This window comes from Coccidioides posadasii, chromosome 2 (genome assembly GCF_018416015.2).
Source record: "Coccidioides posadasii str. Silveira chromosome 2, complete sequence".
NCBI classification, from domain to species: Eukaryota; Fungi; Ascomycota; class Eurotiomycetes; order Onygenales; family Onygenaceae; genus Coccidioides; species Coccidioides posadasii.
The window spans coordinates 3,194,736-3,215,736 of record NC_089408.1 but is presented as its reverse complement, the minus strand read 5'-3'; the positions used below and the strand labels follow the sequence as shown (position 1 = coordinate 3,215,736).

The following is a 21,001-nucleotide window of genomic DNA, read 5'->3' as shown; positions in this document are numbered from 1 at the left end:
TGTAGTTATATCAGTCGTATTCTAGTGTGAATATGCATTAAGCTTTAGTTGCTTTCATTCAATTTTAAGAACCGCTCCTTTGGCTAATTGCTATCAGTTGATATCCCAGGAGGAGAAAGATATTGAAACGCCTGGACATCGTTCCCTGCACAACATGGTATTTCACCGGAGCTATTCTTGTACAAAGAGGTAGCTATTATTCCAAACATTAATCCTGTCTAGATCGCAATGGTATGTACATACATATTGCTTGTAGGGATGCAGCTTAGGAAACTAAATTTGTGTCTTGGGTTTATTCATGTACCTCCCAAGTTTCTGAAAAGTAGGGTAATGTAGTACAGCAATTCAAGGCCTATTGTTTGTCTCCTGGTACAAGTTTCACAGAGCCGGACGCTAGCTATACAACATGATGAGGGTTTATTATGAGGCAAGAAAAGATTCAGTTATTATTATCTAATATACGTAGGTGATCCCTAGTCATATATCTGTAAGAAGAGAAAGAAAAGAAAAAAAAAACACTCATTATAGGCAATATCTCGTCTCTATGCTCGGATGGCCCGATAAATTAACGCGTTCTATAGCGGACTTGCGGCCGAACCAGTAATAGCGATATACATTGTCCGGAGACAGAGTTACGGAACAGTACCGGATGGCGGAAGGGGGTGTTTGGACAACGAAATTGCGAGCACCGGGACTTCGTCGCTTGGCAAAACCCTACTTAACTGAGTTAAACTACTTAACCTTAACTCACAGATCCGTAGCAACAGGAGAGCCGAGACTGAGAACCTCACTCGAGAGCACAAAAAAGGGTTCTACGCGCCATGACAGCCCCATCGACCTGGTCGAACTCGGGTCGTTGTCCTTGGGCAATGTCGCCGACTTCTTGGATCCCTAGCCCTTTTGAGCCCGAAAATCGACGGCAGTTCCCAATAGGAAATATGCACGTTCTCCGCAGACACCAGGTTATCCTGTTAGTATCAAATATACTAATTTAGATCTTTCATGAAGGTGCAACGGTTTAAATAGGCATTATAATAAGCTGTCAAAGGCAAAGCCGCACAATCTTACAGTTGTCCACCCAAGTGCGGGATGGAGCTGGAGCTGGAGCTGGAGCTGTTGGCCTTGCAGCGCTCCTCGAATGTATTTAAAGCCTGTAGTCTCTCAACATCATGCGCCCTCCTAACACCAATCTGGAAGAAATCAGCTCCAGTCATATCGACTCACCTAAGAAACTCATACAATCTCACGCCATGGCTCTCAATCCTCCGATATTGGTGCTTACTCTTCTCATCTCTTTTCCTTCAATACCTGCATAAGGCATGCCCACGGATATTGTGCCCCGATCAAAGGCTAGTATGGCAAAAGATCTATCCAAAGCTATCGGCATCGCGACAGGCTCGGAAAAGGCGGATGCATGGGTAGGTTGCTTTTTCAAGCTCTGATCTCTCCGCGATCTTGGGCCTATTGACTGAGGCACCAGTGCAGGAGTTCGATAAACACCCAAATACGTGCCGTCTCTAATTTTCAACTCACAACGGCGGGCACTGCAGTCTTGAGGTCGAATGTCAAGAGGGAGGAAAGCGGACGATTGAGGAAATGTTGAGCAGGTGCTACGTTGGAGGACGAACATGCTTTAGCGACCCTCGACTTGGTGACTTCTCCATCACCTTCACAAAGAGAAATAGCACGGAGGGTGAAGGACTTACCGATCCGATCATCCAACTCGCTTCATTCCAAAACTGGAGAGAGATTCCTGTTTCCGCTCTTGCGCTCGACATGGGAGCGCCACCCAGCGCTGCGAACGTGGTATTGTGACGCTTAACTCTGCCCAAGGCCCGTGGGTCTGTTATTGGCATGTGGTTGATAATAAATACATCCAAGATCATCGCACGAAGAGGTGGACTTGTGGAGTTCCGGTACAAGGCGCATTTTATGGGAAAGAATTTGACTTGGATGGTTAAAGCTCGGTTCTCGCTCAATTTTGCTTGTATATACCAAACTGGCCATACGGAAGATGCCTAACGTCGTGGAATTTAGGCTTGAATCAGTTGATATTTGACAGAATTCGATTGTGTGCCTAAGGCCGCTTTTGCAAGGATGCATGATATATTTAGATGTCCAACCGGATTATCGTCCCACAAAGTGCAGGCTGGGAAATGTAGTTAGTCTACACGCCGTAAAATATGGTACAGGGAAGGAAGAGGTAAGGTAGAGGATCTGATCAATCATCAGAGACTTGGCCATATATTGTGTGTGTTTTCAAATGCTTAGAAAGGCGATCAGATGGATAGAAAATGCTGAGGCTGGTCGCCCTCAACCAAAGATAGAGTGAGAAAACGTATCCCAAGCGTTGCATACCGGGGCTGGATTCTTGCTCTTACCATGTCTCTTCGCCGGAGGCTTGCACTTTGCCGCCGGCCTAGCAGCTACCAGATAAATTGGATTAAATCTCAAGGAGTGGTAAGAACTTGGTTTCAAATGAATATCTTGTACGAAGGTCTGAATCCTGCTTGTGTACGGAGTATACGGAGTACACTTGGAAACCTTTGATGGAAATTTCTGGGAATCTCTTCGAATGCCTCATAGATTCTCTGTACCTTTACCCGTACTCTGGGCCCAGAACTATAGACGAATAAAACTACTCGATCACCATGCTGTAGTGCCATAACAGAACACCGCTCTCATGTGGAGGTGGAATTGAGTGTCGTTGGGAGCCCGCCAGGCACACGCAAAAAGAAGAAAACGAGAAGTCCAAAAGGAGCGATCTCTCTGGACAAATGTCTGCTTGGGATGGTTTTTTTTTTTTGGCAGTCGGATTGTACGGAACAGCGGCGGCAGAGACGGATGATCAGCTCGTTCGCTGCTATGATTACGCAGCCTTGGGGGCCAACTTGGCGCCTTCATCGGCCAGTAGAAGACTAAGCGAAGGGCCCGTCCCTTAAACTAGCGAAACATCCCTGATGGCTAAACATTTTGAAACCTGCGCACGCGAGCCTTGTCTGGAAACAGTGGTATCCGCCCACGAAAGGGACTGCGTTGATCGGTCAGTTAACCGGTCCACACGCGGAGATTTGTCTCCAGGAACCGCTGTCTTTCTTTTGGTCTCGAAAAAAGCTTGGTTGTCTCTTCTGGACATCTCTCAGACATAGATCTGCGTTTGTACTACCTTGGCCGATGGGAAGAAGCAATCTTATCTCGCCTTTATTTTCGACCTTTTCGGTAGGACATTTCCCTGTTTTGCGATGCCGGGTAATAATGGCATCCTTGTGGGCCAGAAATCCAAGTTTCTCGACTTGATTTCTTCCGCTATCAAAGGGCGCGGAGGCTTGTTTGCGGTGACGGCATTGACCATCCTGAACATCCTCATTTTCATGAACGTACTTTACCAGCGAAGTGCAACAGCTGCTGTCTCGAATAATAGCTATACTTTACGCCAGCCTGACCAGAAGAGCTCGAACGGATCAAATCTTGTCAAGCCCGATAATTTGACGATATCCGGGCTCGTGTTCTTTGGGCGAAAAGATAGAGTGGAGTCGATGCATTGTTATCTCGAGGTATGCTGTTGTTCATCTACTTTGCTGCTTCCTTGAAGGCTCTGAAGGCTAACTCTCTGAAAGCGGAACATAGTTGACAACGGCGGCTGGCTAGACGAGGTTCTGTGGGTTGTCAACACGGAAGATGGGAAAGACCTTGCATACTTGGAAACTATCCTTAAGCGCTCGCCTAAGCGTTATAAGAAATTGAATCTCGGAAAGAAAGTAAGAGGCCCGGAATTTCGCCAGATTTGGAAACATTTGGAGCGCGGAAAGATGTACGTCAAAGTTGACGATGATGTCGTGAGTCTCTTCCGAGTCGTTCCTATCAGACACTTTGTGCATCTGACGATCTGACAATCTCTTCTTAGGTATGGCTTGCGGACGATGCAATCCCGAGGATAGTTGACAGGAAGTTCAATAATCCCAATGATTTCGCCGTGTCCGCGAACATTATCAATAACCCTCCTTTATCCTTTATGCACTATCATTTCGGCGCCTTACACCCCTACTTCCCTGAGTTAGACAAAAACGGCGACGCAACGACGAAAATCAGCTCAAACAAAGCTTGGAGACCCTCAGCACATCCATACTGGAGCGGGCCATCGGGTTTCACGTGGCCCATGGATGCGAATCCTCCAGCAAGAGGCCATCGCTGGCTCCGGGTCAAAGACGACAAGGCTATTTCCCGCACTCCAGTGTCAAAGCTAAAGTATGAAGTGTGGGGTGATACATATGTGAGCTGGGCTATCGCTGCTCAACAGCACTACTCATTTCTCGAGAACCTGGAGTCCGGCAATCTGCATTTATACAAATTCGAACCTCCCTGGAATATGGATAATGAGCGAATTAGGATCAATGTACTTGCCGTTATGGCCGATGACATTCTAGATAGCAATATTGACAGTTGGCCAAAGGAGAGGAGTGACGAGGAGATGGTTGTTATGGAGCTACCAAAAATGTATTCACGACGTAAGTTTCGTCCCTACGCTCCGACATCTGATCGTGAAATTGTGAACGCGAGTAGCTAACATGAGGCTGTAGCTGTTAATATCGTCGGCTCCGCGCTCGCCGTACATTTCAACTTCCAGCATCAGCGAGGTGTTGTAGACACTGATCTTCTCGCACGATATCGGGCATTGACGCTCGAGCAGGCGTGTCCCCCTAAATAACTTTGTCATATTATCGTATTTACGAGCTTTTCTCTGAAACACACATGCGGACCGAGGAGTACCGCCAAAGTGTGCTCAATATCCCGACCTACCGCAAACCGATGGCTGTTTCATATTGAAATGGGATTGCGTCTTTGTCTATAGTTCGTTCTCGGGAATCGAACTTGGGAGATTTGGGACGAAGGAAGTGGATCTACCAAGTCGCAATCTGGAGTACTTCTTGTATTGGATATAGAACTGAGAAGTTTGGGTTGAATATCGCTGTCCTATTACCTAATTCTAAATACCATGGCTGGAAAACTGCTGGGGCGCATCAGGTGTTTTTTTTTTCTTTCATATTTCATTGTATCTACAGAGTAGTGCATTTCGAATGAGATAGGGGCATCTATGGGGCAGAGACGAATTAGCAAGCGGGGGAATTGAAAGCGGGTTGCAAAGGATGACTGTGACCTAAACTAAGACCTATGAGGATGTGGAAGTTAATCGCGGTACATTTCTTGGCTAACATTTCCCCTTGACATCAAGCAGAGCCGCTCAGGATATTCCTTCAGAAAGGAAGACCTGGTAGTTTAGTACCACGGTTATGACATCACCCATCCATCATGTCAACTTACGGAGAATTTGTTTTGCCGAAACGATGAAGTTTCGGTATGCCGAGACTTACTGACGGCATGCCGAAGCTCAAAGGTGCCACAGATGGAGCTTTAAAAGTTCTGTCAACAACCTTCCATTCTGCAGTGAAAAACAGAGAATTGCGAGGATCAGATTCGCATATAATACCCATCATTTAGGGTAAATGACCTGGGATATATTTTAGCCTTATGTGAGTGGTGGACAACTACAGAAAATGGCAGTCCCATATGAGGCAATGTCGTTTTATGGTGAAACCTCAGGAAGGTCAGGCGGTTTTGCAACAGACTGATCTTCACCACTTACTTGGCTTCAAATTCTTTGTGTTATGCTAGCTATCCAATCTTAAATGGAGATTCCAGACATAGATATCAGGATTACATACTTTGTACTCTTCTTCTGGCCCCGCACATGAAAGAATTCCTGATAAAGCAGATCTTCAAATCAATCCCTCTTTTTCTAGAGCATACATGCTGTTTGCTTTCTTCCTCCACGCATGGAATTCCTTGTCACTCAAATTTCACAAATAACTGGCTGACGAAGACGGAGAAAAAATAAAAAAATAAAAAAAATAAAAGATGTGACATATGAAAGTAAGGGATGTGTATATGTAGGTAGCAGGTGTGTAATTTCGGACAAGGCGATACAGAGGCTTGGTTCACGTCGCATCGACACAGATTTGTGCAATACAGGATTGGCACTGTTATCACCATCTAATAAAGGGAAAAATACAAACAGTCAACAGGACCAAAAAAAAAAAAGGAAAAACCAGCTGATGAGAGCAACAGAGGTTAAAAAACAAGTACCAAAGATCGAAGGAAAGTGAAATTGGGACACCAACGCCAGAATATCTTGAACTCCAATAATGAAAAGTAATGTAATGAGAGGAAGAGCAAGCTGAACTCCGGTCACAAAGCCCCGCATCTATTGGCTATCGAGCTGGTATCGTAATCGTCTCAAGAGGATCGGGTAAGATGGTATCAATTCAACACAATGTGGACTGTTGTGGTACGAGCAGGTATGGTTATTGCCATGAGCGTCTAATATTCGAGAGCTGGGAGAATGAATTAAACTGATATCACCAAGGGCCGACCTTGAGGGGTAGGCCAGCACCATATGTGCCTGAGAGTAACTGTTGCCGAATGGAAGCAGTATCGGCCTGGGGACAACCAGGCCCTGGATGGCTTGGATTACCCGCCATCCAGCCAAGGCTAGCACTTAATTCATGGACTGCGTCTTGAAGCTTCCCACCAGACGTTTGATTATGCTTTGCTAGCTTTTGATCCCATTCCCCATACTGCAACTGGATGCCGCCACCCCGCTTACTGGCCTCACGGATTACCAGCGCCCAAGCTTTCGCTATTTCTTCATATGCAGCCTCCTTTTCCAAGTTATAATGTGGAGTATCCCATCTTGGCAGTTGGTGAATGATTTCAGTCACACCATCGAGGTAGTTTAGAGAGGTCGAAGGGTGCGTTTCATTCGGAGGAAGAAAATGAGGCGTAAAGTCATTGAGGGCGTCTAGAAGATTCATCACGTGTGGCCTGACACGGTTATAAGCATAGTCTGAGGAGGGATTGCCACCAAGAGGGAAAGAGGACTGAAGAGTCGACTGGTAGTTGCTGAGGACCTGCAGAGCAGATGTGATATTTGGCCGAGGAGCGGTATCGACCACTTCTTGTCCAAGTTCGGGATGGCGATCACACAGGGACCGGAGCACGGATCGAAGAGCGTCACTGTCCAGAGTTTCGAATAGACGTCCAAGAGACAAAGGCCGTCCCGAGAGGTTTGGTCTCGGCCGTTTTATCTGACGAGCTGCTAGGGGTTTAGTAGGCAGTGCAGGCGAGCTTGTTGGCGAGGCAGACATGCGAGTGTCATGATCACTTGAACCGTTGTCATCTTCTGCTTTGCGTTTCCGGCTCCCAGCTGGGTTCATTGGAGAGACTGCTTTCACAAGTTATCAGTATGATAAGGCTCTTCTGTCGCCGGCGGTTTCGCTCTTGGCGGCAGGGACTATCTTACCGAATCGAGATGTGGTGTTGAATCGGTTATGCTCGTAAAAGTGTGGAGGGATGGGTGGGGTTGCCACCAAGCTGTTCATGATGCCGATAGCAAGAGGAGGAAATGAAAAGCCACTTGCACAGAAATAGCTCTTGGGAGGAGAAAAGGAGAGTGTGGGATGTTTCGGGAGGATGTTGTGGTTTTGAAGGAGTAGGAAACATTTCTTGAGGGTTGGTCACGTCGGGCAGCTCACTAGTAACAAATCCTTACAATACAATACAAACTCTGCAGCTGACTGGTTGCGCCGGGCAACAAAATACATGTAAGATACATGAAATGCTGAGCAGCTCTTCTCCTGAGTTCCTCTTTTCTTTTCTCTCTCCTTTTATTTTATTTTATTTTATTTTATTTTTTTTCTCATTTTATTTTATTAAACAAAGACCAAGTACATATAAATGTAGAGGAATCCGCTTATTATTGCTATAGCATGCATTTTTACCTTTATCGGAACGAATAAAAACGCCTTCAAGAAAGGACCCTGCTAATAAGACAGTCATACGCCTTACCCTCGGCCAAAGTCATACACGTGTCGGGAGTATAACGAGAACAAGCCTCCGATAAAAAGAGCGCGAAAGAAACATTGGATCTCGTTTTCGTCCCTTATAGATACAAAGACTGGGCCGCGACAATATCACGTTTCACTAACGATAGTGAGGCTTCGAATTTAGACTCCAGGTCGCTGCTGCCCATCACCTTTGCAGCCTGTGCCATCTGTCTCATACACTCTTCTAGCCTGCGGAATGTTCGAATCAAGCTGCCTTCGTAGACATCGGTCATTTTGCTGCGCATTACATTAGTATAATTCTTTCGAATCAAGAGCATGCAGGTTGAATACCATATTTCTGCAAAAGAGCCACCTTTGGCCCACTTATAGATGACTTCCATCAGTTCCCACCGGAAGCTCTGCACATACTCCTCTTCATTCACTGCAAGTTTCGATTCTTGTGCAATTTTTGCAACGGTTCTTGCCTGTGCTTGAATTTCGCGAAGTGGTTTTGCAAGCTCCTCGTTCGTTATAGCCGGAGTTTCCTTTGCTGTCTCCTCGAAAACAAAGACACTCAGCACCGCTGCACACTGCTCGGGCGTAAGGGTATTGAAAAAACCATTAAACAGCAGCTCGCTCAGCATCAGTTCGTCACCGCTGCTAATTTCGCAAGCAACTCGGGCCTTCAGCTGCACAACGTCGGATGCATTGATGAACTGGAACCGGCGCAGAACGCGCTTTCGACATTTTAATTCATCAAGCTGAATAATCGACATTGCGTCCGAAATCTTCCGCTTCGTTTCCTTAATCTTGTTGACTAACTCCACCTTTGTCGCATATTGATCGTACAATTCCGGCAGCCGCGGAGAGTTGTGGAGGGGATTTGATAATAAACGTGCCTCGACAACTTCGACTTTCTATTCAAAACGTCAGAATAATCTTCGAAACAAGCCATAGTACGTTCACATACCCTCATTGTCATCTTAAATGGCTCCTCTTTGATTCCCATGTCTTGAATGGGATCCAACACCGCAACACCATCTGGGAATCGCCGTTGGACCTCAGTAAGAATCTTTTTTGTGTATTTCTTCGATTCGGCAGACTTTAAATCTTTGGGTAGCGTGACTTTCACTGTGGAAAATGCCTGAATGCAGCTTAATACGACGGGGACCACTGCCATAGTAGACTTCTCGCCTTTCCTGGCAGGTCGGACTCCGGGAGGTAATGTCTGGTCCCCTGTCATGTGGAATGATGCATTCTCGCAAATGTCTAAAAGCACGTCTACTATAATGCTTTCATGTGGTGGATATTCTTCCAAGACATTCTTGGGAGGTTTGCGCTGTTGAAAATTGACAACCAAGCCCCAGCCAAAATCGATTTTTCCATGTTGAACATGAACAAGCCGCCCAGGGTCGAGGAAGCGCTGACAATAAGTTGGTCTGCACATCGTTATTCGCATTTCTTCGTTATACGTAGCCAAAAGTTGTCGTGAATCGTAATACTCTCGAATCGTGCCTTCGTCAGAAATGGTCATATTTTCCCGCTGATTTTCCAGATCCTCAAGTTCTGATACCGTCAGTGAAAATAAATCGAGTAGTCAAGTGTGAGAGGGCTCACCTTTCTCCAATGTTCCAACACTGGATGCGCTCTGGAACTGCGCAAAACAGCGCTCCAACATGAACTCTGGAGATATCCCTTCCACTCTTAGCAAATTGAGAATCATGTTATAGCCCAGGTAGAATGCCGAGTTAAGTTTGTCTTGTTCACCACGGACTATTTCCTTTACCACAGTTGGGTCCATCTCCTCGTTGACCATCATGATGACAATTCCGCGGTCATCAAGGCCTCTACGGCCTGCACGACCCGACATTTGCACGAACTCTGAAGGCGTTAACCATCGCTGACTGGTCCCATCAAATTTTCGGACGTTTGTGAAAACCACTGTCTTCGCCGGCATGTTCAATCCGATGGAGAACGTCTCCGTAGCGAACAAGACTTTGATGAGGCCTTCCTGAAACAAAATCTCGATAGTTTCTTTGAGGATTGGCAGCAAGCCGGAGTGATGCACGCCGATTCCACGTCGAAGGAGCGGAAGTATATTCTCGATCTGCGGCAACTTTTTGTCCTCGTCCGAGAGCATCTCAATAGCACTATTGAACACCTTGGTAACCATTTCCTTCTCGGAGTCATCGTTGAAGCTTAAATTTTTCAGCGTTAAGGCGTGCGCCTCGCATTCACGTTTGCTGAAGCTGAACACAATAACCGGATTATAGCTTTTCATCATGATCATTCTCACGATCTTAAACACATCGGACGGACCCTTTTCGCCCCCTTTATTCGTCTTTTTATTTTTCCCCTTCCCTTTTCCGCGTGCATTTGCGTCCGCGGGGTCATCTCCTTTTTTATCCGCAATTGCGCCCATAGCTTTTTGAAAATTTTCCTCCTTGAAATTTCCCTTCTCGTTGACTACCAGAAAAATGCCTTCCCCACCTGCAGGGAAAAGGTAATGCTGAAGGGGAGTGGGTCGAAAATCGGTATACACAACGTGGCATGGTTGGTTATGGGTCTTCGTGATCCATTCGGCGAACTGCATGGCATTGGGAATCGTAGCGGAAAGGAATACGTAGCGGACCTTATCAGGGAGAAGGATGATCGTTTCTTCCCAAACAACACCACGGGCTTGGAAACTGGTTTAGCAGGCTGCGCGCGTGGGCGGGGGCATCCAGTTCAACTTACTTTTATCTCGCATATAATGGATCTCGTCAAACACTACCCACGCCACTTCTCGCATTATCTCGGATCCGCGATATAACATGGAGCGTAAAATCTACTTGCAGAGTCAGTTGCTTTTCCAAGTCGAATTTCTGAGAACAAGCCTCACCTCTGTGGTCATGACGAGGCAAGTTGCCGTTGGGTTAATTGTCACATCGCCGGTCATCAACCCTACATCCCCGAATTCAGATGCAAACTCTCGGTACTTCTGATTGCTTAGCGCTTTGATAGGACTTGTGTATATGACTCTCTGATTGTTCTTCAGGCAGTGGGCGATAGCATATTCAGCGACGACAGTTTTTCCGGCACTGGTATGAGCGGAAACAAGAACGCTTTCACCTCGTTCGATGGATGCGATGGATACTTGCTGGAAGGGATCAAGCTTGAACGGCCATGTCCTGGCTGGTGTCTCAGGCGGCTTATGTTGGGAGATAGGCACGTAGGGGTAATTCGGCGGCAGAGCAACCTGATGTCGGACTTGATGCGAAAGGACGACAGCAGCGCCCTCTTGGGCTGGCTGTAACCCAGCCGAGGCCGCAATTTCACGGGACTGCTCTGTTTCGAAGGTGTCGGCGACAACGGGCTCGGGCTCGACTCTGGGTCGCTTCGCCTCGGGTTGTTCGGCCTGGAATTCAGCAAACGCCTCGCTTTCATTTTGTGCCGAGTCTCCAGATGGCTGCTCAGCTCCATTCACATCCGCAATGGGCGTATTCTGCTTGACTTCTCCATTCGCCTGTCTCTTCTTGGTTGTATCCTTCTTTGCTCGAGGTATCACAGGGTGAGTCGACGTAGCTCCGGATGCCGGAGCATCTTCAAAGACATCAAAAAGCTCCTGCATGGTGCTTAACCGCTTAATAACAACCCGCGACAGTCGTGCAATCAAACAGCCAGAGGACGCAGAAGCTCTCTTGCGGCGTTGCTCCGGTTGCCGTTCGAAATAATTTCAACCTATGTCCCGGCCGGACAAACATTCCGAAGAGGGACAAGCGCCGCTATAAATCACGTGATAGAAAAACTAACACCCGATCTTGGACAGGCTTCGGGTTGTTCCGTTCCGCTCCAGCGCGGTTTGGTGGGAAAACCAGCCCATATTGTGATCACCTCGCTCGCTTCCTCGTCTGACCGCAAGCCCCAATCACGCCCGCCTGGATCTTTTTTTCCAAGGTATGCCGTAAGAAGCGAAAAACCCGGCTTGCCATCGCTGACTTACCTAGATGTTTGCTCGATCTGCACTCCGCGCCAAAACGGCCACTTCCCTCGTCGCCCGCCGCGGCTTCCATGCTACCCGGCCTCAGTTCGGCAGTCCGTTCCACTACCCTGAGGGTCCGCGCAGCAGCATTCCATTCAATCCTCTCACAAAGCACTTCTTCTGGAGATACTGGGGCTTTATGGGTATGACCCTGGGCATCTTGCGGCACACTACAAGACCCAATGGCTGATTTGTTTTCTAGGCGTCGGTTTCTTCATGCCCTTCGGAATTGCTGGTACGTTTTTACATCCTCACCATTGCTTCCTTGAAAGACCCGATGCTAATTGCCCTATCTTTAACTAGTCTGGCAAACAATGAAGTCCCAATAAACGACCCCTTGTTCCATCTATCCTTTGACGTTACTGAGAGGTGGTTGCAGGATTGGAATCAACGCCACTTCGGGGCCGTAGGAAGCATGTACAAAATTTAGAATATGAAAAATTTTTTATGCAATAACCTGTACTTCTACACAATCTTGATCAAATACATGATGTATCTGTCATTCGCTGTAGTTTTGGTGTATGTGTGTTGTCCGACTGGTTGTCTTGTAGGGAGTTGATGAGCAGCGCGGATGAGATCATTGGTCGGAAAATGCTGTCACCACATGAAGGCTCGAAAAATTAAAATCGTAAATCTACTCCATACATACCTAGTTGTGTGCAGACAACGCAACACAGCCCGCCCAGGACAGCAGTGAACTGATGCGCAATGTCTGTACTTGTATTCTGAGGACAAATTCCTGTCACGTCAATGAACTTCCGGCCGGTTTCCTGATTGCCCACCGAAATCCAATATAAAAATGCGCAACCTAAGAAATATCCGCTTCGCGGAAATCCCACTTCCAGAGGGGCTCCCCCTAACTGCGACTGCGTGGGATCCCACCACGGACTCCGTTCTCTGTGCCTTTGGTCCAACAGAGACCAGTGCTGTTATTGAACTGAGGCGCAAAGAGGAGGATGCATATATCAGTTCAAGCCTGGAGCTCCCGCTTGTCGCCTCGTGGGACGCGCCATGTCCTCTCCCAGAGCTAAAATGCGATCGCATTTTGTCAATGCAATATTTTGCGGATACCCTCTCTACGTGTCTAGTTCTCGAAGGAGGAGATATCATCGTTGTGCGTGAGGAGCCACAGCCCGAAGAAGACAAAATTGAAATTCTTGGATCTGTGGATGTTGGGATTACCGCCGCTGCTTGGGCGCCAGACGAGGAGCTCCTGGCGATTACTACGAGATCTAATACGTTGCTTTACATGACCCGTGATTTTGAAAATATTGCAAACATTGTATTTTCTCCCGAGGACCTCAAGATCTCGAGACATGTCTCCGTGGGATGGGGAAAGAGAGAAACTCAGTTCCAGGGGAAACGGGCCAAAGCTCTGCGGGACCCAACGATGCCGGAGAAAGTTGACGAGGGGAAATTAAGCGACCTGGACGATGGAAAGACCTGCATTAGTTGGCGAGGGGACGGTGCCTTCATTGCTGTGAACAGCATCGAATCCGGATCTCGACGTGTAATCCGTGTATTCTCTCGGGAGGGCGCTCTGGACAGCGTCAGTGAGCCGGTGGATGGACTGGAAGGGGCTTTAAGCTGGCGCCCTGCTGGTAACCTGATTGCCGGCATACAGCGCCTTGAGGATCATATCGATGTTGTCTTTTTTGAACGAAATGGCCTTCGTCACGGTCAATTTCCGCTTCGGCTGGAAATGGAAGATAGAGACACTTGGGCTTCATCTATCGACCTGGCCTGGAACGTTGACTCAACTGTGTTGGCTGTCTTATTCAGGGACAGAATTCAACTCTGGACAATGGGAAATTACCATTACTATCTTAAGCAAGAAATCCCGCTCACTTCCGAGTCTGATCAAACTGAGCTTCTTCGTACATTCCGCTGGCACCATGAAAAGGCGACACGATTTGTGACTGCTTCTTCAAGTATGTGAAAAAAATGTCACTTTCAAGATATATATCCTCCACTAACTGCGATCGTAGGATCAATGATCGACTCGGATTGGGTTTTCGATGTTTCGCGAGGTTCAAGTGTACTGCCCAATGATTTTGGCGCGGTTGGAGTCATCGACGGGAGTATGTGACATATCTCTCCATTACCAATACCATGTAGCTCACTGTCCTTTAGAAACGTTAAAGCTTTCTCCATTGAAAGTCGCTACGATCCCCCCTCCGATGGCTCTTTGCGAAATGCCTTTAGATTATAATGCGGTAGATATTGCATTTAGCAAGTCAGGGACGAAAATCGCAGTCTTGACCAGTGAAGGCATCGCCATATATTCATGGCAACTTCGAACCTCACCGCCACCGGAACCGAGTCTTGATTATTTCTACCCATTCCCACAGATGTCAAAGCGGCCGAGACACATCGCGATGTTGGACGAAAACATTATCTACGTGCTGATGCAAACCGACATGTTTTCGGAAGAGGTAGAAAGGATTGATATTGACACGAAGGAAGTAACAATCGTCCTATCGTCGACGGAGTCTGATCGACTTGTATCAATCTTCCCCAACCTCGAGCAAAGTATGCTCTGGATTGCACAAGCAACTCCAGGTCGTAAACATTTCTCATACTCTTACATCTCGAACGAATGGGGCAATGAAATATCCCCCAGTTCCTGGCCTGAGAGCCCAGCTCAGGAGACAAGCTGGGCGGCTGCAACGACATCTACAGAAAACAGAGTAAGTCATAGGCCTTTCCTTACCGTTCGTAGGCCGACTAACTTTCTGCAGGACGTCCTCTTCTCGCTTTCGAGATCTGGTTCCCTCTATGCCAACAAGAGGCTCCTTGTAAAGAACTGCACGTCATTTTTGATTACCCCCGCGCATCTCATCTTCACTACAACTCAACATCTGCTGAAATTTGTCCACATAACAAACGTTGATGGTGCGAACTCTCTATCTCAACTTTGAGAAAAGACACTAATAAAGGCTCCCAGACCTTGAAATACCAGGAGATGTTCCTGAAGCCGATGAGCGTTGTAGAAGTATCGAGCGAGGCGCACGATTGGTTGCTGCTATGCCATCTATCTTCGCCCTGACGCTGCAAATGCCTCGTGGGAATATCGAAACCATTTACCCTCGCGCGCTGGTTCTCGCTGGAATACGAAAATATATTGAGAACAAGAAGTATCGGTCCGCATACCTTGCATGTAGGAGCCATATGGTGGATATGAACATATTGCATGACTATATGCCAGATCAATTTATGGCCAGCATACAGTTATTTATTGACCAGGTGAAACGAACTGATTTTATCGATGAGTTTCTATCTCGTCTGAGGTATACCATGTCATGTATTTTCTTGTCAACATATACTAATTCTCATGATTAGGGATGAAGATGTCTCCGAAACTCTATATAAGGACACTCTGAAAATTGCACATACCGAAGCGAAGGACGCTACTGCGAAGCCTGAACAGACCTCCGGCCTCCTACCTACAATTTCCACACCAAATAAAGAAAACAAGGTCAACAAAATCTGCGATGCATTTTTGTCGGTTCTCTCAAACCGGGTCGCGACCAATCTTCAGAATCTTGTCACAGCTTATGTCTGTAAATCTCCACAGGACCTGGATGCTGGTCTTCAGCTTGTAGCAAAATTGCGTGGTGCGTTCACATATGTGTCCTTATCATGCTCAGCTGCCAAACTAACAAACCTGGCTACAGAACAAAGTGCCGAACAAGCCGAAGAAGCAATTGAGCACATGTGTTTCCTGACAGATGCAAATAGGCTTTTCAGCAATGCTCTTGGTTTGTATGACCTCGAGCTCACCTTGCTCGTGGCCCAGCAAGCACAGAGGGTAAGGATGACATTTCTCTTGCCTTTTGTTCGAGCTGTAAAGCTTACTGCGCAAATAGGATCCGAGAGAATACCTCCCATTCCTTCAAAAATTGCAAGGACTTCCTGAACTTCGCCGCAGATACGAAATTGACAACCACTTGGGTCGATATGCAAAGGCTTTGAAAAGCCTGCATGCGCTCCACGAATATGACGAGTTGAAACTGTACACGATCAAACATACTTTGTATCGTGAAGCGTTGGAATTATACAAATATCAACCAGATCTCCTTCGTGACATGACCCAGCTATATGCTGACTACTTGCACGACCAGTCGAAGTACAAGGAAGCAGCAATAGGTATGGCCTTCTAGTCGGGATTTATCATCAAGTCATGAAAACAGCAACTGACAGCATGGGTGCAGCATATGAGTCCCTCAACCACTACGAATCAGCCTACGAATCATATAAGATCGCAAATATGTGGCAAGAATGCCTTTACTGTGCAGCCCTTGTACCCCTTTCCGAATCTCAAATGACGGACCTCGCTCAATCCCTGGCCACCGCTCTTGCTGAGATCAAAGACTACATTTCAGCTGCCAATATTCACCGTGATTACCTCCAGGATATCCCTGGCGCAGCACGTCTTCTCTGCCGTGGCTCAAAGTTCGGCGAAGCTTGTCGCATCCTCGCGCTAAACGGTCATCATTCCCTCGTCCCCGACATCGTTGATGGCTCCCTTGGGGAAACCATGGGTACAATGGTCGAACTCCTCGCGGATTGCCGGTCTCAGCTCCTCGCTCAAGTTCCCCGAATCAGGGAATTACGCATCCGACGAGTCACAGACCCCCTAGGATTTTTCGGTGGCGAACCCGCTGGCGGAGCTGAAGGGCTTGATATACCGGACAACATTTCCATCGCACCCACCGATGCTAGTACCATGGCAGGAAGGAGTATGTTCACGAGATACACCGGCTCAACATCCGTTTCTCGAAAGACTAGCAAGACACGACGTCGCGAGGAGCGAAAGCGCGCACGGGGCAAGAAGGGTACCGTATATGAAGAGGAGTACCTGGTGAACAGTGTTCGTAGATTGATAGAGAGGGTTAATAGTGCTGTTGAGGAAGTAGAAGTCTTGGTACAAGCGATGCTGAGACGGGGTATGCGAGAGAGAGCTGCGGTGGTGGAGCAGAACCTCGACGAGGTATTGACCATGTGTAGGGGTTGTGTGGAGGAGATATTTGAAATCAAGCCTCAAGCAGTGCCTGGTACCGAAGGATCAGAAGAAGCCGAGCCGAATGGAGGAGCGGTTCAGAGGGTTACGACGGGGGCAGAAGGTGTATTTTGGGACACCTTGGAAGCAAATGCGAAACCGAAAGAGCCGCCCGTTGTGAGAGAATTTAAGAAACTGGCGCTACTGAGTGGTTAAGTGAGAGGGTGTGTCACAAAAGAATAGAGAGTTCATAATCTGAAGATGCAACAAAGAATGATTACGCTAAGTCTATCTGCGGTTGGATACTGTTGCTCTAGCATGGTGGTATCTTCGCTGATTAAAGTCGTGTCTCGTAACATATAACTTTCGCGACCAAGCTTGGATCTCGCAATCAATATCAAAAGATTTATCAAAGATTCCATAGTATTAATTGCCAGAGCCGGTCAGGATATCCCCGGACTCGCTGACAAGATGTTCAATCACTTTCATAGGTCCTTCACCAACACCTGATAGGATTACGCGGTTCACACCCACTGTAAGCATGTCAACAGCTCTCGGGTCAACCTCTCCTAGGAGCGATGTAGCGTCCTGAGCCGGCTTGGTTTCACCCCAACCTTCTGTGTCCGGTTTCAAAATTTTTCTGAATGTGCCCAGAACCCGATCAGAGTCCTTCTCGAGGTAGTAGATAACAGCATTCGGACCAGCATCAAAGGTATACGCGCAAATTGTCTCTCCTGCGGCCCGGTTTACGTCGTGAACCACCCTCACAGCGGCGCGAGAAACGTCATTCATATAGAAAATCGGTGGCCACGTGTCGAGACATGTCGCATGGAAATTATTACTGTCTCGCATTGTGATCTCTGCAAATGATGCAAAATCTCGGTTCTGAACGGCTTTCTCCATTGCTGCCATTCTCTCAGGTACTACAGACGTAACACGGAAAGGGAACAGAGTGGAGGTCGCACGGGTGGCCTGCATCCCTTCCGTACTGGGAACATCCTTTTTCGCATCGCTCACAACGAGAATCAATGCACGCATCTCAGGCCAATGGCTCGCTGGCGCCACTTGCTCGGCGAGGCTATCACTACCATCTTCCTTCGTACCGGACCTCCAGGCGACATAGCCACCCATCAACGAACGACATGCAGATCCTGAACCCTGGCGGGCGATGCGACTCAGCTCGCTCGGAGACTGGGGGAGGTCGTACAAATCGGCAACTGCACGAACCAGAGCTGCGAAACCTGCAGCCGAACTCGCGAGGCCTGCGGCAGTTGGGAAGTTATTTTCCGATACAATGCGCAGAGGAAAGGCCGATAGTCGCGGCAGGGATGGATCTGCATCCTCTAGAGCTCGTCGAAGAATACGGAGGTCTGCGAGACATGCCAATGTCCTTTTGGATGCGTGGATGTTCTGGGGTTTTGAGTTGAGAACCAGGGTGTCTCCTTCAGCATGCGGGTAACTATCTGAGCATGAAGCTGTGGTGTGCGCACGCAAATTGGCTTGTGAAAGAGTTACAGAGAGAGAGGAATTGGTCGGGAGGTTGAGCGTCGCATCTCGTTTTCCCCAGTACCTTAAAAACCAGATTAGCTTGGAATAGTGTCTCAGGGCGGGGGCCAGACGTACTTAATGACAGCAATATTCACTGGAGCTGTAGTGCTAGAGCGGTAGACTCTGTGGTCATGGCCTGCCATGGTGATGTTTGTTGGAGATTTTAAGGTTGCAAGAAATACGTTCTGCAGTTTGGAGGGATGGTGGGGTTAAGAGAAGGGAGCTGAGCTCTGTGAATAGGAGTTGGCTAACGAGTAACTAAATAACTAAATTAAGGTTCGCTCCACCACCACCTTTCTCACGACGACGACCAGTGAGCTGGTTAACCCCGACAGAATTTCCTATAATCTAGTGCAGTGTCTCTGAGGATACAGGTAGAGCTTGCTGTCATGAATGAATCTCTTCACATGAATGAAATAGGGGACTATCCAAGCCTATTTCTGTCTCTATACTCCATCATACATCGCTTGATACCCGATCTTTGGGCACCGTTAGAATGATATGACATCGCTGAGAAGCCGTAATTTGAACCGTCATCAGCTATGTTGTTCCCGTGCCCTGAGAGTCTAACAGATAAAATACACTCACCAGACCTTTATCCGCAGTAGCCAACACCGCCCCTAACCTCGCAGTCCTGCCATTTCTCGCACCGTGCTGCAACCTGCCAGCCACCCTCGAGGTTACAGACTTTGACCACTTTTCGATCTCTTTCAATGCCGCAGTCGTAACTGCCCGGGTCACAACCTCTCTCAGCGCTAACAAACATGGCGAGAGAGAGAACACTCGCAAGAATCACGGTGAATTGCATTATGGAGTCTGAGGTCTAGTCGACAGTATTTTCTCTGAGCTACATGATCAGATACCTAGACTCGGAGGTAGAGTTGAGGCTGGCTTTACCTTTTAATCAGTCTAGATGCTTCAGCTGGGCTATAATTTCTTCCTTGAAGTCAGCTGCTGTCTCTTTTATCTCATTGCAAAAACAAAAGGAAAAGAACCCAATCCTTGTTGTGGCCCATCATTATTAATTGTGCGAAACTGGAAGGGAAACGAACCTCAATTGCTGGGTGTTGAACGACTGGTAGACGACGTCTCTGCTAGTGTTTAGGTTGATCAGGGAGGGGAAGGGTGCTCCTTTTATACCCAACACTGCAACTGAGGGATCCCGTGGGCTCAGCTCGGTTATCACGGCGGTCCGTTGAGATGACCTTGTGTAGCTCCAGTTTTTTCTCCCATGCTTCTGCAAATGGAAAAAATACATGGGACAATGTAGCACAAGCAATCTCTTTCACATACTAGACCTCCTGCATAAGCCTTCCAAATCAATGTTGATGTGCGCAGGACGACCTTGTTCACCATGAACCAACAGATGAAGGATTAGCGTCCTCTATGATATAGCCAGCAACAAGGATATGGCTGTTTGCATCAAATCGTCACTTCAATTGTAGGGTGGAGCTATCATTTCAAGGCTGTTGAAACCTGGTATAGCTCGATAAAGAACTCAATAAATTAAAATATAACATGGATCTACAATGGTTACCTAGGTTTAGGAGTGCGGAAACCTACCACCATGATCGATCTTCTACAGTGCACAGAATATATTGTCCCTATCTGCTCGGTAATGGAGCTTGAACTTTGGGACTTTCAGCAACATAGCTTCCACCACGACATTAGCGTCTATCATACCCAAGGCTAGAAATCCCCTCCGTTTAGACCTTGCTTTCGTTGATGGAGCCCTTATGAAAGCGGTTGCAGACAAGGAATAATACGGAGTACTCCATACATCGACAAACTTCGCACGAAACTGCAATTTGAGGATCCACCGGTGGGTCCGGCTGCGCCCGACGAGACTTCGCAGTTAATTCACTGCATTTGTGTCCGCCTGATTCGAATACGTTCCACCGGCGAAGCAATAGCCGGTGTAGTTTTGAGCTCTCGGCCCTTTTTTCCCAGGGCGATGGGACGATCCAGCGCCAAGGCTCAGGGATAAGCTGACTGGACTTTTTCACTTACCTTCGCAATGCCCATCTACCCCTTGATAAGTGTCACGGACCACTGCCATGTCGGCTATGGAGCGCTCATGAAGGCCTCATTTATGTATATCGCCTATCGGCACCCGGCGCTCATTTAATTCTGATGATTTTTTCCACGACCGAGGATGCGTTTGAACGAGTCTGAGTATTACCACTTACCGTATACGCAGCATAACTCAAAAACGAGTCGGATACGTGCACAGGTAGGATTCGGGTTGAAACATCCAAAATGCGAAAAGAGTACTCCGTACATGTAAAGCGCAATTGATGTTTAACCTTTAAATAGCTTCGTATTCGGATGTCAATCACTGGCGCATTTAGGCATGTATGCAACCAGCCATAAAAAGTCAGAGCTGCATTAAATTCCTTGCAGTATGCATGTGCGCATGCCATGCAGCCCCGAGAGTATGTAGACATGGCCAAGAAAGAAAAAGAGACCGAGTTACTAAAAGAAGATTCTCCAGTCAATGGCGCCAAACAGAGCCGTAGACAACTCTGATGAGCTTGTTTCTTTCAAGCA

At 47.5% G+C, this 21,001-nt stretch overlaps 7 protein-coding genes across 7 annotated transcripts; 3 read left to right on the top strand and 4 right to left on the bottom strand.

Annotated features, from left to right (window-relative positions):
* Positions 1-1,011: 1,011 nt before the first annotated feature.
* D8B26_003583 (uncharacterized protein) lies at positions 1,012-1,642 on the bottom strand. The gene is made up of 2 exons (XM_066124192.1): positions 1,225-1,642; positions 1,012-1,151 (listed from the first exon to the last, which is right to left on the bottom strand). The coding sequence occupies exon 1, from the start codon at positions 1,628-1,630 to the stop codon at positions 1,244-1,246; it is 387 nt and encodes a 128-aa protein (XP_065980271.1). The 5' UTR covers positions 1,631-1,642; the 3' UTR covers positions 1,012-1,151; positions 1,225-1,243.
* Positions 1,643-2,984: 1,342 nt separating this feature from the next.
* D8B26_003582 (uncharacterized protein) lies at positions 2,985-5,239 on the top strand. The gene is made up of 4 exons (XM_003068187.2): positions 2,985-3,554; positions 3,618-3,836; positions 3,905-4,505; positions 4,578-5,239. Exons 1-4 carry the CDS (start codon positions 3,243-3,245, stop codon positions 4,703-4,705), a joined length of 1,260 nt encoding a protein of 419 aa, XP_003068233.1. The 5' UTR covers positions 2,985-3,242; the 3' UTR covers positions 4,706-5,239.
* A 401-nt stretch (positions 5,240-5,640) lies between these two features.
* STS1 (Tethering factor for nuclear proteasome sts1) lies at positions 5,641-7,501 on the bottom strand. Its single transcript, XM_066124191.1, has 2 exons — positions 7,358-7,501; positions 5,641-7,282 (listed from the first exon to the last, which is right to left on the bottom strand). The coding sequence occupies exons 1-2, from the start codon at positions 7,434-7,436 to the stop codon at positions 6,414-6,416; spliced, it is 948 nt and encodes a 315-aa protein (XP_065980270.1). The 5' UTR covers positions 7,437-7,501; the 3' UTR covers positions 5,641-6,413.
* Positions 7,502-7,795: 294 nt separating this feature from the next.
* Positions 7,796-11,490, bottom strand: MTR4 (ATP-dependent RNA helicase mtr4; the record flags this gene model as incomplete). Its single annotated transcript, XM_003068189.2, has 6 exons — positions 7,796-8,177; positions 8,232-8,797; positions 8,851-9,446; positions 9,498-10,559; positions 10,617-10,707; positions 10,762-11,490. 6 exons carry the CDS (start codon positions 11,488-11,490, stop codon positions 7,997-7,999), a joined length of 3,225 nt encoding a protein of 1,074 aa, XP_003068235.2. The 3' UTR covers positions 7,796-7,996.
* Positions 11,491-11,713: 223 nt separating this feature from the next.
* D8B26_003579 (uncharacterized protein) lies at positions 11,714-12,515 on the top strand. The gene is made up of 4 exons (XM_003068190.2): positions 11,714-11,816; positions 11,867-12,044; positions 12,104-12,136; positions 12,205-12,515. Exons 2-4 carry the CDS (start codon positions 11,867-11,869, stop codon positions 12,228-12,230), a joined length of 237 nt encoding a protein of 78 aa, XP_003068236.1. The 5' UTR covers positions 11,714-11,816; the 3' UTR covers positions 12,231-12,515.
* Positions 12,516-12,594: 79 nt separating this feature from the next.
* On the top strand, positions 12,595-17,119 carry D8B26_003578 (uncharacterized protein; the record flags this gene model as incomplete). Its single annotated transcript, XM_003068191.2, has 9 exons — positions 12,595-13,832; positions 13,890-13,982; positions 14,035-14,591; positions 14,643-14,796; positions 14,849-15,191; positions 15,244-15,518; positions 15,579-15,712; positions 15,771-16,050; positions 16,116-17,119. The coding sequence occupies exons 1-9, from the start codon at positions 12,701-12,703 to the stop codon at positions 17,117-17,119; spliced, it is 3,972 nt and encodes a 1,323-aa protein (XP_003068237.2). The 5' UTR covers positions 12,595-12,700.
* A 210-nt stretch (positions 17,120-17,329) lies between these two features.
* Positions 17,330-18,594, bottom strand: MVD1 (diphosphomevalonate decarboxylase; the record flags this gene model as incomplete). Its single annotated transcript, XM_003068192.2, has 2 exons — positions 17,330-18,473; positions 18,527-18,594. 2 exons carry the CDS (start codon positions 18,592-18,594, stop codon positions 17,330-17,332), a joined length of 1,212 nt encoding a protein of 403 aa, XP_003068238.1.
* Between the last annotated feature and the right edge of the window lie 2,407 nt (positions 18,595-21,001).